The 16,606-nt window shown below is 41.1% G+C and overlaps 1 protein-coding gene across 5 annotated transcripts in view; it reads left to right on the forward strand.

Annotated features, from left to right (window-relative positions):
* Window positions 1-16,606, forward strand: part of CABIN1 (calcineurin binding protein 1) — a 257,070-nt gene that overhangs the window by 19,742 nt on the left and 220,722 nt on the right. For 3 of the 5 annotated variants that reach the window (XM_089775176.1, XM_075897954.2, XM_075897952.2), the window contains exons 7-13: window positions 595-724; window positions 4,536-4,685; window positions 6,055-6,347; window positions 7,907-8,075; window positions 12,136-12,272; window positions 12,616-12,833; window positions 15,522-15,600. In XM_089775176.1, the coding sequence (XP_089631302.1) occupies window positions 595-724; window positions 4,536-4,685; window positions 6,055-6,347; window positions 7,907-8,075; window positions 12,136-12,272; window positions 12,616-12,833; window positions 15,522-15,600 (1,176 nt within the window). The remainder of the gene's footprint in view (window positions 1-594; window positions 725-4,535; window positions 4,686-6,054; window positions 6,348-7,906; window positions 8,076-12,135; window positions 12,273-12,615; window positions 12,834-15,521; window positions 15,601-16,606) is intronic. The other 2 variants (XM_075897953.2, XM_075897955.2) reach the window with 1 other exon arrangement.

Here is a 16,606-nt window from a genome sequence, read left to right on the forward strand (position 1 = left end):
TATAAGGGGCTCTCTGTTTTGAAATTCAGATTTTATGTGGTGGATGAACCAATGCAAATGAAGGCTTAGAAGTAAATTGGAGATGTAGAGCCTCATTCTGTAGGCCTTCCTCCTGAGAATAATCTTAGTGGAGTTGATGAGATTACTCCTTTGAGTAAGGAATGTAGGCCTTTCTTGTTGTAATACAATTTGTAATGCAGCAATCATGATAAATACTAAGGGATAATGTAAAAACATTAAAGGACTTTCTGTTTTTTCAGAAATAGGAAATTTGAACTCAATATGTGATGAAAATGACCGTAAGATGAATAGCAAAGTTGAAGATTTCTTTTTAGGGGCTAAAACTTGAGAATGTGAGGTTTTGATTAAGATAAGTTAATGTGGGGTTTCTGGTAAGTTATTTTAACTGTATTTCCATGTATTTAGCCATTTGCTGTAAGAATTACAAAACACTGATTGTAGAAATATTTCTTGTCCATTTGGAAATCTTAACAATCTTGTTAATTGTTTATATGAAACCCAGAAATTGGAATTTTTGAATGATACGAAGTGTCGAATTGTCCATAACTCTTTATTTCTGTTTCCCTCAATTAGCATGTTTGTATTTTATCTGCAAAGCTCTGGAGAAAGACTGTCAATACAGCAAAGGACTGGTACTAAAGGAGAAGATTTTTCAGGAGCAACCTTGTCTCAGGAAAGACTCCTTAAGGATGTTCCTCAAATGGTGAATGCCATTCTTAGTCATCCTGTAGTTCCTTTATTAGAATTTTAGGACAGATGTAATTTAAAAAGGCTATTGACATCCAACTATTTAAACTAATGTAATTGTACTCAGTAGTCTTTGTCTTGTAAAAATATCCCCCCAGAAATCAAACCTGATGCTGAGTTAGGCAGTATTGTCCATGTTAATTTACTTGATGCTATAAGATAATTCAAACTTTTCCAAACTTATTTTAATTCCCAGACTTAAAAAAAACCCTCATTATGTTACTTTGCTTTTATATATAATTATAATGGAAATATTTACATTCATGTCCATTGCCTGACTTTTTCAGGATTACCTTTTCTAATTGAGATCACGCATTGATTACCTTTGCAGCGAGTTTGACTTGGGACTAGCTCCAGCTGCCACTGAAGTCAATATATTAAGACGTACACTGTGTTCAGTAAAAATTGTATACTGTTATTAGTTTTGTAAGCTTCTGTAGTATCTAAGTTGCAAGAATCCTGTAAGATTATGTGAGTCTTTGTCTTATTTATATTAATTCTGAAAACTTAATTATTGCAACATTCTGATTGAGATTTTGCATTACTATACTTTATTGCTTTATTATTTATATTATTATAATAGCTAGAAACCTCAACAAAGGTTGGGGTTCCATTGTGCTAGGCATTGTACAAATCTATAATTAGAGACTTCTTCCTGCCTTGAAGATTTAATAATTTAAAAGGTGAAACACGTAGTGATACAGGGAATTGAAATGATTAACCTAGAATCACCAGCAGATCAGTAGCAGAGTCAGGTCTCCTTACTCCCAATCTAACACTATCCATTAACAAAACTCAAGAAATTTGTCAGTCTGATTGAGCATCCATGACAGTTGATGTTGCTGTATATGTGGATAACCGCAGTGCCTTATTGTGTGTGTGCTATGTGGATGAATTAAAGTGGGAGGTGGCGGACTGGTATTTTCATATTTGCATGTTCATTATACAAATGATGAATATGCAAACATGCAGATAAAATGTTGCCTGTCCACCAAAAGCCCAGCCCCCAGTGCCAGCCCTAACCCCATGAGCCCCCCTCCCCGCCACTACCCCTATTCATAACCTCGGTGCCAGCCTCCCACCCTCAAAGCTTCCCAGTTTAGCTCCCCATTCCAAACACCTCAGTGCCAGTCCCTCGTCCCTTAGAGGTCCCACCAGACTCCTCCAGTACCAGCATCCTGTTTCCAGAGCCCCACTGCAACCAATCCCTCTAACCTCCTCCCCCAGGGTCAGCCCTGCCGGCAGAACCCCTCCCTCCCCCACTACTAGCTCAGCCTCAGGAGCTCCACAGCACTAGCCCCTCCCCTAGAGCCCCACGTGCCTGCCCTACCCCCCCCCCCCCGACCTAACCCTGCACTGCTGCCTGCGTGGTGGTGGCCCTCGATGCTAGGCTACAACACCTAATGTATTCCGTCACTGTGGCTGTTGGGAGAAGCGTGTACTGCCCTGCCTCTCAGCCAGCCATTGCTGGGCTGGGCTGCGGTCTCCTTCCAGCCGTGGAATGAAGCGCTCTTTCACAGCTAGGAGGAGACTCCGCCCCTGCCTGGCACTGGCTGGCTGGCTGAGAGGCAGGGCAGGACACACCTCTCCCAACAGACAGGATGTACCCCAACCCCCATAGCCTCTGTGGCCCAACAGAGCTTTGCAGCCTGGCCATGGCCCAGGGGTTAGGTACCGTTGCTATAAAGCACCATGCATGAAGAAATTATGAACTTCACACCTCATTAGTGGAGCCATAGCTGTCTCCTTCTGAGTCCTGATCCTGTAGGTGGGAAAAGGTAAGGTGTGGGGGAATAAGGAGTGAGGGGAGTCAGCAAGGGGGTCAGGAAGCAGAGGAAGAGTCTATTCTGAGTCCAGCTTTCTCAGGCAGCTCCAGCTGCTGTTGCTGTGCATATAGAGGGCACTTCCTTCTTCTCAGCCAGCTCCAGCAGCTGGGTGGCTATCAGTGAGTGTATCTGCAAATAGAAACAGCACACCATCTCCACTCTGCCTCCCAGGCAGTCCCATGTGTTGGGCTGCTTTGAGTAAAAGTGGCACTTCCTTGTCCCGCTACTCCTTCCACCCAGGTAACTCCAGGTGCTTGGCGCCGATTCAGAGCACAAGGTAGGAAGCACCCGTAAAACAGAGTGAGCAATTCAGACCTGAGAATGAGACTGCACTATAACTTGGTGCTAAAAGGCTTAAGCTTGCTGTTCACCTATGTTGTTCAGACATTACTTAGGTGCAGAAATAAAAATAAATGAATAAGATGTGAAGAAGGATTTCATTCCTCAATCTTTTCCAAGAGCTGAATCACACCAGCTTTGATGAATGGCAAAACAAATTATCTGAAAGATTTGAGATATGTAAATAGAACTGAAATATGAAAAAAATCCTCTTTCTTGGGTAATAGGGAGCAATATGTGCACAAAAACTGTTCAGAAATGAGCCCATTAAATAACATTTAAGCAGTAGTTGAAAACAATTTAAAACCTCTATCCCAACAGCCCAACCCAGTCCCTGCCTGCTTAGTTCCAGTGCCTTCAACTCTAATTTTCAGGCAAAGACAACAAGAGCAGACACCTTTTTTAATAAGATAATGCAAATTTTTCAGTAGCCATTTGGTATTACTTTTCTTTTTATTTGATTTCATATTAAATAGTTAAAGTCTTGCATCTTGTTAATTTTCTCTTATTTTAGTATTCCTCCTTCTTCTTCCTCCATAACATTTAATTATATATATATTGGATTTTTGTTAGTAACTGGTGGGTGCCACATCTGCATAAGCACACATGATCTCAATACTGGTGCACTAGACAAAACTCACTCCGCTCATGGATGGAAAAACTTAGAGGGAGTACTGGATATGTGTCTTGGTGCACATCAGTTAATTGAGGCATTCAAAGCTTTTCACATTCTGAGCACCATACATAGCTTACAAATTTTGAAATATGAAGTATGGTGGATCATCAAAAGGGACCCAGATGTATCACTGGCTTTTTATAGTATCCTGAGAGAGTCATTTAATATTTTTTTTTATTTTGGGCATAGCAAACTGTTGATTTGAAAATTGAATTTTTGCAGGCATACAGTTACAGATTCAAATAATCTTACATAGTTAAGGTGGAGTGTGTGCTGGGGAAGAGCAGAAAGGCTGACAGACCTACATGGGAATCTTAAAGTAGAAGTTTAATGTAGAGATAGCTTGCTAGCCTGCAATTCTTAGAGGCAGGATGATCTTGTTTTACAACGTGGCTTAGATATACAAAGTAAAGGCCTCTGATACAGACTTTTGGTTCGTTAGGTACTTACAACATGATTAGCAAAGTTTTAAGCACATATATTCAGCAAAGCATTTTATGATATTTTTTTCTCACTGTCTGATATCTCAAAAACTTAGAATAAATATTTTTCAGACACGTCTGGATTGAAAACCTGCAAGACAGTTTTCAACCTCAGACGTTATTTTTGCTGGAACTTTTGAGTTGCTCAAAATGGGAGCATGAAACAAAGGAGTTTCTCAACTATAACAAAGTGCTGCTGTTAGCTATTTCACTGCTTTTCTAGTCATCTTTCACTTTCTAAAAAGTGTCTCCTCAAAGAGACAGGTCCTAAAAGGAATCTCCTCAAACCATCCAATTTTAGAATGAACTATGAACAACTTTTTATGTGTTTTTTTTATATGTGATTGTTGTTTTTGTATACTGCGCTAGAGGAGAATCGTAAATGAATCTGTTTGATACTAAATAAAACTACCTTTGTTGTCTTCCTTTCTTACCACTTCTCAGTGATATGTCAATCCATGATGTGACTGTGAGTGCAGCTGAAACAAGAGCTATCATAGATGAAGTATTGGAGCTGCGTAGGAAGAGGCAGGCTCTCATGGTGCGAGAGAGAGTACCAGATCTTAAGCTTGTCCAGCCAATTCCCTTTTTCACGTGAGTCATTACTGTTTTTGTTTGAGAAGGTCATAGCCGTGATGCATTGGAATCTCTTTAGCATGCATTTCTCCTCATATATTTATTTTTTAAAGTTTCACTAATCTATAAGGAGTTTGACTCTATTCATGTTTCCAGATTGAAGTTGATACATATCTATTAAAACCTGCTAAAACAAAACTAATGTATGAACTAGGAAGAAATAGCAAAATTTAGGATATCTTGGAATAAAAAAAAATTGAAATTTTCCTGCTTTAATTGGTTTACATCTGAATTTAAACTTTTTCAACTTGTGTTTTTAATATTTTTACTATTTGGATAATGGAGATTTATAATCAAATTATTGTTCTACAAAAATGTTTTACTGTGTATTTGGATAGTCTAGGAAACCTGTTAGTGCATCTGTTGTTTAAAATACCTGTGTTAGAGACTTCTGTGATCTTATTTTGGACCTGATTCTGTATTTGCATCTTTATTTGTTCTGAATAGTAGGTTGCTCTGCAAGTAGCCCCATTACAGAGCAGGTTACTATTAATTGTGCAAAAGGCTGACAAAATCTTGGCTTTTTCCATTGAATATAATGCTATACCTGAAAATGGTTCATATTAAACTAGATTAATGTTTTTGGTTTTTAGGTGTGGCAATTTCCTCTGCAATTAACACTTCTTGGGCCATGTCTACACTAGGGAAGACATGCTGATTCATACTGAGAGTGCGCGCCGCCCTCCCCCCCCCTCGTGTTGGTAGTCCTGCTCCTCACGAGTAGTAAGGGAAATCAGTGTCACCTTTTGCTCCCATCATCCTCCCACTGCATGGATGGCCTGAAAATACAATTTAAGATATTTTGACTCCAACTATGTAATTAAAGTAGCTGGAATTGTATATCTTACGTCGACTTTCCCCTTTAGTGTAGACCCAGCCTCGGAGTGAAGCATACTGTGAGCTTCATTTTCCTTCTGTTACACTTGATTCTTTAACATAGATATCTTGTTCCCAGTAATGCTGTAATTGTGATAAGGTTGATCCTGCTCTTTGGTTCTACAGCATGTTCCAAACAGGAAGCAAAAGCCATGAGACATTTGCTACTGAACTGAAATCGCCAGGTGACAGGATGCCAAAAATAATAATTGCAAACTTTTCAGGGGCGCGGCAGAGTTTGACCCCATGAGTATCTATGTCTCTTATACTGATAAAATCACGTTGGATGCCCTCAGTAATTGTAATCTTCTGCAGTAGAACATCTTAATTGTAATTCTTATGTCCTGCAACAAAGAGGTTTTTAACTCTAGTCTTTGTGGCAAGAACTAATGTATAAATAGATTAATTAAATGTTAATAAGGTTATGTTGTGATTATGTTTTCACATGCAGGTGGAAGTGTCTAGGAGAAAGTTTACTTGCTATGTATCATCACCTGACAACATGTGAGCCTCCTCGACCGAGCCTGGGGAAGAGAATTGACCTTTCAGAATACCAAGACCCAGTCCAGCACTTGATTCTTTCTCCAACCTCCACTCCTGTCAGTGTTATCCAGCCCAATCCTGTCAGTACTAATCCAGTGGTTACAATGAGTAACCCAGAATTAACATACACTCCAGTGACACCGAGCTTTCCCAGTCATACTGAGAATGTACTGGAACCAGTAATGCCTATAGGTGAGCAAGGTACTTTAGTCTCTAATTCAGATAACAGATAACACTGTTGTATTTCCAGACATAAAAAGGACTACAAAATGTCTGTTATCTTGGAAAATAAGTATTTTCTAAATTATCATCTAGCTGATCCAGTCATTTTCATTTTACTTATATTCCAAGTCAGAAAAAACAAAGTTCAGTCATATAAAGTTGTGATATCTATAAAACAGTTATTTCAAGAAAAGGGTGCAGGACAAAGGTGAGCAAAATCTGGCCTGTGGGATGGCTATGACCCCCCAGGATCCGTTGGGTTGCCAGTGTCATGAAACCAAGTGGGACCCTAAGGTGGGCTTCTTCTCTGCTGTGCCCTGGATACTGCTCAAAGTGGCCAGCTTCTGGGGCCAGCATGGATGTCTCTGTGCAATGCATGTTCCTTTGGGGGGAAAGGGAGTCTCTGCATATTGCCCTTGGCCTTAATACAGTCCTTGGGGCTCTGTTTGTGGGCACAAGCAGTTTGCAGTGCTCTTTCCCCTCCCTCCCCCATGGTACATCATGCCAAGAGATGTCAATGAGAGCCAAGAGATTTTTTTTGGGGTGGAGGGGAGGAGCCCCTGAAACCTCTCTCTCCCCTTCCTAGCATCCAGAGCACAGCATGAACTACTCTCTGCCTAAAGATTCTGAAGAGGTGGCCCTGGGTGGGATCTGGTGGCTTGGTGGTCAGGATCTAGCCCGTTGACTGCCTCTTGCCCACCCCTGATTTAAAGCAAAGTCATGTGAAATGAAGTCATGCTGATTGTACACAGCATTGTGAGAGCTATCGAATTTGCATCCAATTAGACCTGTTCCTTTGTATCCAATTAGAAAGCTATTGCGGTTCAATTGGCACACCCCACAAATTCTAGGTACACGTGCAGTTAGTAAAACTACATATGTGCAGGTCTCCCAGGAGAACGTCTTGGTTATGACAATCTTGTGGTCCACTGAGCTGGAGGGACACTCATGCGGCCCACTCACTAACTAAGGTTGTCCTTTGCTGATCTATTCTCTTGTGTTCCTGATTGTGCTGCTGTCTCATGCCTCAGTTTCCCCATCTGTAATATACGAATAATAAAGCCTGCCTTCCATGGGTGATATGAGACTGAATTTTTAATATTTTGTTAATTGCCTTGATGTCAGATGGAAACACTAAAAAAGAAATACAACGTATTATTATTTGTAAACAAGATCAGTTGCATGGCCTGTTTATTTCTAATTACATGTGATTATTTTCATGTTAATATTCATATTTTCAGTCTTTGATGTTTATGGGAGTTTACACTCTGTAGGCAGAGTCCTATATTTTCCTAAAAACCCAGAAAATTGTGCTGAGAATTAAAAGTTATTTAAAAAATCAGGCTTTCAAGAAGTCTGGTTTTTAGTTGTGTGTCCCTGTATATATTTGCTGTTATTCATTATAGCTGTTGTGTGAAAGAAAACATGACTTAGATCTATCTGTAGTTTATCAGAGATGAACATGATTCTATTCAAGTGGGCTACAAAGTTGTTGTTTGGGAATTTGAGTTTTGAAAACTTTTGGTTCTATTTTCTAGGAGACACAACTGTTAGTGATAAATCCAAGAAAGGGGTGAAGCGGAAGAAAATTATAGAAGATAGTGGTGAAACAGCGAAAAGGCGGTCTGCTAGGGTCCGAAACACCAAATGTAAAAAGGAGGAGAAGGTTGACTTTCAAGAACTGTTGGTAAAATTTCTTCCTTCAAGGTATACTGATTTTCATTTGTAATGAAAATTGTTGGCATTATGTAAGGATGACAGACTAAGGGAACCAGTCAGGCTTTTTTGTTGATCTGCAAGTTTTCCACCTCATCTTGCTTATTGACAGAAATGTGACTCCCTATCTTTGTTATAAATGGTATTGAAACTATTAAAAATAAAACAGTTGTTAAATCGGTTAAATAACAAATTAATCTCAATGTTGGATTTAATTAATCATTTTTGTTGAGTCATCAGATTAATACAAAAAATAACCAGCCCTTATACGTTCTAAGGCAGTGGTCTCCAACTTTTTGAAGCATGAGATCACTTTGAATTTAAGTGCAATCCAGGATCTACCTCAAACCCAAACACCCTTTCCCTGCCTCCTTCCTGCCCCTTCTCATTCCATCCTCCCTTCCTCCCCCATCCTCCCTCCTTTTTATGAGGGTAGAGGGATGCGGAGGCTGATTTTGGGTTAATGGATTTGGAGTGTGGGTGGGGGTCTGAGCTGAGCTTGGGGCAGGGAGTTGAGGGGCAGGAGGGGGTTCAGGGTGCAGGTTCTGGAAGGGAGTTTGGGTGCAGGGGGACTCAAGGCTAGAACAAGTGTTGGGGTGCATAAGGGGTTCAGGACTGGGGCTGGGGTTTGGAATGCTGGGCATCTCTTATCACAGGTGGATTTTGGGTGGCAGTGCAGTGGAGCTAAGGCAGGCTCACCCCTACTCTGGTCCTGCACCACTCCCAAAAGCAACCAACAAACTCTCTCCATCCCTACCCCATTGATCCATGGAGATGAGGTACAGGGTGGGGGAGGGGTACACTGATATCAGCACCCCCTCCTCTTCTTCCTGTGCCCTGCTGGCTCCCGGGGGTGGGGAACATCTCTAAGGCAGCTTGAAGGAGCAGCACAGAAGTGCTGAGAAGGGCAGATGAAATGCCAACACTTGATAGCCTCCTGGCCAAACCTGTCAGGATCACTTGTCAAAGGCTCAAGATCTACCAGTAGCCCAACCTGCTGGTTGGTGACCACTGTTCTAAGGTATTGACTGTTACTTTAAAGTTCATCAGCTCTCTAATTTGAATGATTAAGTGTCTTACCAAATTATTATCTAATGTCTGGAGTACAACCTCAGATCCAACTATAAAACTATCCTCTTTACATTTCAGTTTTTGTGTGTGGTTTCAAGATTTTGAAACATAAAATACACTTTAATGGGTAATTTTTGAGAGAGACTATTGAGGACTGCTTACCTGGGACACTTTTCTTTCAGGTGACTTCCTCATTTGGGTATTATTGGTGCTTACATACTTATTGCTATTGGTGCACTTTTCACTTCCATACTTTTAAAAATAAAAAGTCTAAATTGTCTGGGCCATTTCCTAGCTAATAAAAACAAAAGATAAAAATAGGAAAAGAAAAAATAAGGTATTAAGAAAACGTAATTTTCAAACTCCTTCAGCTCTCATAGTCTTATGGTCATTCTCAGAGTATGAGCTGGACCTGCAGTCAAGGAATTAAACAATATTGTTCTCCTGGCAAAATGATTTTCACTAGCAGGCCTCCTTCTGGGTAGGAGTGGCCTGATGATTGATGATATGAATTCTTCTCCCTGAGGTGTTTGTCTTGAGGATTCTAGAATGTTAGTCTTTCCTCTGCTGTCTTGTTGACCTAAAGGTTTGAGGTTTCTTGGTCTTACCCTTGATTTTTATGGTTTGTGAATTCCTCCCTTAGGGCCATCAAACAAGGCATGTGTAAGACATGCCTTGCAGCTGTACATCTTGGTCCATGCTGAATCAAATGATGTTATCCTTAACATCAATTTTAGGAAGACTCCTGTTTAGATCAGCAATTTAAAAAATACTGAGTGTTTTACATACCACACAGACTGTTTCCTGTGATCCCCAAAATATAAAAAATCTGTATGAGAGCACTTTTGAGAAAGTTGGCATGGTCTTATCTTGGTAAAAGGGAATTAAGATGACATTGTCATTAGTTTACAAACGTTTTAATACAAAATTCCTATAAAAATAGCTGATTGGAAGGGTTGTTCAACAACTAGTCATTCAACATTCATTCAGATGCAAAATTAAAGATAAGTTCAAATTTATGATCCGTTTCATCTTCTCCATTTCTTATTCTTAAGGCAAGGTAATTAGAATATCTTCCTGTTTCAGAACTGGTCTTCTACAGGCCAAACAGCTTGTCTTCTCGAATCTGGCTTGATAGTGGAAAGTAAATATATAAAAAAATTTGAAGCCTATGTAAAGTATTCTCAGGTTTATTTCTCAGTGTTAACTTGCTTCTGCTTCTTCTCTAGAAATGAACTTTTTTGCATAGTAAATAGTAGGTATGATTAATACCTTATTGGATCTATATGGACCCTAGTATCATTGTCAGCAAATCAGATCAGCATTTTTCATTCTATCAGAGGGACATATTTTGTCTTTACATTGATTATTGTTTTAAGTGGGATAATTTCTAAAACAAAAGTATTTCTGAAAGGAAATTTTAAGCTTCATTACTAAAGGAGTTAGAGTCTGCAGTAATTGACATGACAGTGCTGATAATACTGTTGATCCCAAATGTTGTAGAGTACTCTTGTCAGTTTCTGAAGGGTAGGATTTGCTCTTTTCTGTAGGCCAGTGGTCTCCAACCTTTTTATACCCAAGATCACTTTTTAAATCTCCGAACAGGAGAAGATTTACCGCCCCGCCCCTTTCTTGAAGCCCCGCCCCTTTCTTGAAGCCCTGCCCCTTTCTTGAAGCCCCGCCCTCTCTATTCTCCTCCTGTCCATCATTTGCTATTCCTAGCCCTTACTTACACACTCTGATAAACAGTTTATTTTTAAATTATGTGATGTATAAAATTAAAATCAGGTGTTTATAGTTATGAAATAAATGGTCTGTTTTTTATTCATGCTATCTAAATCGAACTCTGTCCCCACTCTCCTGTCCCCAGCCACAGAATTCTGTCCCCACGCCCCTGTTCCTAGCTACAGAACTCTGTTCCTATTCCTGTCCCTACTGGCACTCTGTCCCCTGCTGCAGAACCCTGTTCTCTGCCCTCCCAGCACCCTGTTCCATCTCCCCTACCCTCAGCCGCAGAACTCTGTCCCCACAAAATGTAGCTAGGAACAGAGGAGTGGGGACAGAATTCTGTGGCTGGGGACAGGGGAGTGGGGACAGAGTTCTGTGGCTGGGGAGTGGGGTACCAGTGGAGGCAGAGAGTCCCCTGTATCTGCCTCCTCCCAGGATTCCCCCACCCCCAGAGGGAAACCAGCGCGTGCCTGCCCCGGGGCCGACCCACCCGCGGCGCAGGGAAGCCCCACGGCCGATCCCCGCCCCCCACGCGCGCCTGCCCCAGGGCCAACCCCCCCCAGCGCAAGGAAGCCCCGTGCACCCATGCCTGCCCCAGGGCCGACCCCCCGGCGCAGGGAAGCCCCGTGCGCCCACGCCTGCCCCGGGCCCAACCCCCCGGTGCAGGAAAGCCCCACGTGCGCCTGCCCCAGGGCTAACCCCCCCAGCACAGGGAAACCCTGCGCACGCGTGCCTCCCCCGGGGCTGACTCACCCCTCCTGTGCGGTGCAGGGAACCGATGCTCCCTCCCGCAGTACACCCGGCAGAGCAGCTAGCGCTACTTCCGGAATCGCCGGAAGTGGCGCTAAGCTGGGGGACTTCTGTCCATCCCCAGGAAGCCTGCACTACCTCCATTTTCACTGGAGGTAGGTAGTGGGGCTTGTCGGGGGTGGGAGGGAAATGGGGGCGGGGCAGACAGGATGCTTCACGATCGACTGGTCGAGGTCTCGCAATCGACCAGTCGATCACGATCGACCTGTTGGTGACCACGGCTATAGGCTGTTTCTTTTCATTTTTAAGTGTAGCATGCTTGAGGGCTTTTTTCCCCTCTGGTGAAGTTCAGGAATCAAATTTACGTTTTTGAGGGGAAACTCCCACAAGGGCACTTTCACTGTGAAGATATACATAGCTTGCCAGGTGTAATTATTTGTTATTGAAAGTAATATTCACACTCTCATAAATACAATGCTATCTTTTACTTGTTTTCACTCAGACTGAGGAAACTGGATCCAGAGGAAGAGGATGATCCTTTCAGTAACTATGAGGTGCAGTCAGAGATTAAACAAGAGAATTTCCAGCATATTGGACCACATAGAATGTCGTTTGATTCTACAACATTCATGGAATCTGGTAGGGATTTTAGCCTATCTATTCTTCTATCTTCTACCCCTCACATCTGCTTTCTTTTCCCCACTTCTTTTGTTTTCTTTTTATCTTTCTGTGAACAAAATAATCCATTCATTTGAAGTGTTTATTAGATCATTTGACTGAGTTTTGTAATATTAATAACAATTTATTTTGTGATGTCATTGGGCTGCTTATTTGCTCGCTCTGTGTGATCTGTATTGTATACATCATCTCATTTAATCATTTTAGTAGAGTCATTTTATTCTGCATAAATTAAAGGCCACTCCTGCAAAAGGAGAACCACAACAAATGGATCTGATAGATTTTGTGCTCATATGCTTTCCAGAGAAGCAGGATGTTCATGAATTCCTATTGGATAACCTGAACAATGGTGGTATTTTAGAACTGATGATGAGATACCTGAAAGTAATTGGCCAGAAGTTCCTGGTGAAGTGGCCATCTGGCTTATCTGAGGTGGTCCTTAGTATCTATAACAGCTGGAGAAAGCACAGTAGTAATTTGCCCAACCCATTACTGAGGGACTGTAGTAACCAGCACATCAAGGTAAGAAAACATACTCTATTTTTTGAACTTCATAATATGCCCTGTTCATTGTGTATTGCTCTGTATGCCTTGAATGTAGCTAACTTCAGTGCAGCAAAGCAACTCAAGTCAAGTTCTCCTACAAACAATCTATGCCTGGGTTATTGTTAGCCTAGTTCTAACTTCAGTCTAAAACTATCTTGAGTCCAGTGCAGATAGCGTTGTTTCTGTTCCTGCCCAGCTTTGTCTTAAAGTACTTTATACACACTTTGTGTCTAGACTTGCCTTCTGCATCTCACATGACACACACATTAGCGTTTAGGGTCTGAGTTGAGGCTTTACCATTCACTGAACATTGTGGCGTGTTGGCTCAAAAATTGATAATTGGCTCAAAAATTTTGGGGTGTAGAGGCATACTGAAATTTCAAGTACCTTGGTGTGACAGCGGGTTGGGGGTCCCCCGTCTCCTGCACCCCGAAATGGCACAAACAGACTGCACCAGCCGGTGGAATAGAGGAAGTTTATTGCCTCTCCAGGATACAGCACAGCACAGATGTAATCTGGTCACAGAGCTGGGCTAGGATGCCTCAGGCCCCCTTGAGATGGGGGAGACTGGGCCCCTAAACTGCAGCCCTTTCCCTAGGCTGTCTCCTCCATGCTCTCAGACAGCAGCTAACTCACTCTCTTCCAGCCCTGCCCCCCAGCCAGGGCAGCCTCCACCTTCCTTTGTTCCTCTCCATGGGGGGTGTCTGGCCATACTGGTTTGCATAGTGACTCATCCTGTTTTGCTGGGTCGTGGTACCCATGGCAGCCAGTGGGGGTTACCCCAGAGCCAGCAGCATAGAAACCAGCCAGGTACCCCCACTACGTCACAGTTTTTAAGAAAGTCTCTGTTTTGAATAGTGTGTTAAATATATAGTAATTTTATTAAAGGCAAATTGTTGAGCTTGTTTATAAGAAAAATAATTACATCCCATAGTGAAGGGACAGTGACAAACTTTTATTTGCCATTTCCACATATAGGTACATACATTTCACAAATATAAGAGAGAAAAACCTAAATAATACAGTAAATTTGAAATCAGAATAGGTCTGGCTTACATGAATGTACACATTTTAGGTTAAATCTCTATGTGGTAACAGTAAAACCAAAAAGTGATATTCATAGTCCACTAAATGCTGTTTATATTATTAGGGTTTTAAGACATTAGTAAGAAGGATCAGTCCTGAGGCTGAAGAGTTCTGACTTTTGATTATTCATGCTAACTACGCTACCATGTAATTTCTTCTTTTCCTGTTTCTCACATTATAGCTTTTCTTATCACCAAGTATTTAATGCTGTGTAGAAAAAAAAACTGAGGTTTGAAAATATCTTGGTGATTTAAAAAAATAATGTAATTGTATATACTCTAGACATAACATAATCTAAACAATTTACAGTATCCTATATAGCTATTTCAAATGTTACTTGTATATGATTGCTTGATCATTATTGCTTATGTTCTAAATTAAAAAACAGAAATACTACATAGAACATTATGGATCAGATTTTACACAAATTAACATTAGGAAATTTGTGAATTCTGAGTAATACTTATTACTTCTGAATCTTTCTATTTCACTTTGGTCATACATTGATTTCCAAGATACCCTTTTGTTTTTGAGGTCATTGAGAATAGACAGTGACACCTTGGATGTAACAAAGACCCAGCATTTTTTGGATGCAGCAATTTTTTGAACATCAGGGCTTTCACTCTCTTCAGATGGAGCTGCAGTTACAACCCTAGTTACTATGAAAAAGTGTGAACATAATTCTTTCTTTAATCCACACAACCATGTCTGTAAAAGCTGTAATAGAACATTGTTACCAGGAGTAACTCATATCCAGCTATATAAAAAAAATTCTCTTTATGCAGAAAACAATAATGAGCTGGTAATACTAGTACAGTATATGCGCTCAATCTCCTTGATTCCTACAACTTCTTCAGTATTAATCTCAGACTTTTGATGTGTATATTTTTGGTGTTCTAATAAAGTATTAATGATGCAGCAATTGAAAAGGTTGTATTTTAGATTGAAAATGCTGCCCTTTTTCAATACTGGGCCCTTGGTATTATCTTCCTTACTAGATCATCTTATCTTTCCAAGAACAGATTCTTTTCATTCCTCTTTCTAGTTGTAAAAGGCAAGGGGGTCTCTTTAATCTGACTGAGAATTGTAAGGCAGCCTCCTATTCCTAGACAGAAGGCCACAATGGCGGTAGCTTGGAAATACTTTATTTTTTATTTATTTATTTTAAATATTTTTACCCCACCTTTTTATTTAAAACATTCAAGGTGGCTTACAAAATTTTAAAACACGATATATAAAATGTAGAATATATAAAATGTAGAATACATTATATAACACAATATATAAAACACAATATATAAAATGTAGAATAAAAGATCCGAAGAAGGGGCATAAAACCTTCTAAGACACATGGAGAAGAGGCATGACACACACACACACACACACTCACAAACTCAAACACCAATAAAAGCACAGTAAAAAGGGTGACTGTAGCCTGGCACCAAAACAATTGGCACCAGAAACCACAAAAGAGGATTAATTAATGGAAATCTTCCATTCCAGTTAACTGTCAAATTTTTTACTATCAAAACAAAGTTTTTTGTATTCTTCCCTTATCTCTTCATACTTTATCTGTAGGATATGATGCTGATGAGTCTTTCTTGCATGGAGCTACAACTTGACCAATGGCTGCTGACCAAAGGAAAAAGCTCTACAGGTGAGAATTGGTATTTCTTTGCTAGGGTATTCTTACAACATAAATTATACTTGTAAGAAGTTTTGAGAGTCATTTATTAGAAAATTGAGCTGTTACTTCTCCAGCTGCAGTTCTTAACTATGGATGTGTGCGGTTGATCATCAGGGTTTTTTTCATTAGCCTAGTCTCACTAGGAATTTAGGTTGAATTTAGCTGCAGAGGGTCGATTTTCTGAACAGTGAGTCCACACTACCTAGCCCATTCCATCAACTTTAAGGGCTGCTGAAGTTAATTTTGGTACTCATGTTTTTCACGGGGAGAAACGCAAAATTTGACGTCACATGGTCAAAAAAGGCATGTCGACTCAGTGTTGAGAAAGTCGACATTCTTGGCCTCTGTGAGGCATCCCACAGTGCCCTGCTGTGACCACTCTTGTCAGAACTTGTGCATGTACTACTCTCCAGGTGAGTAGGAAAAGCCCTGGGAAAATCAGCATTACGAGCACACGTCAGAACAGGAAGCACTCCATGTCTATGTCTACACTCGCGGCTTCTTGCGCAAGTACGGCCATTCTTGCACAAGAATCTGCAGAGTGTCCACACTGCCCACCTGCTCTTATGCAAGGAAATCTACAGTACGGCGTGGTAAGAGGGGGCTCTTTGCGCAAGAGTTACGCTCTTTTTTGACAGGTGTAAGCCCTCTTGTGCAGGAGCTCTTGCACAAGAGGGCAGTGTGGTCGCTCAGCAGGGATTTCTTGCGCAAGAAAGCCCTATGGCTAAAATGGCCATTGGCGCTTTCTTGCGCAAGAGAGTGTCCACACTGCCATGGGCGCTCTTGCACAAAAGCACAGCTCGCACATGGCAGTGTGGACGTTTTCTTGAGCAAGAGTTCTTGTACAAGAACACTTGCGCAAGATGTTCTTGCACAGGAAGCAGCGAGTGTAAACATAGCCCATGAGTTCAAGTTTAATGAGTTCCAGTTCCCACGGGTGCAAAAGAGCATCATTATGGATTGTGAAGGAGATCTT

Source organism: Pelodiscus sinensis, chromosome Z, assembly GCF_052426305.1.
Source record: "Pelodiscus sinensis isolate ZL-2025 chromosome Z, ASM5242630v1, whole genome shotgun sequence".
NCBI lineage: Eukaryota > Metazoa > Chordata > Testudines > Trionychidae > Pelodiscus > Pelodiscus sinensis.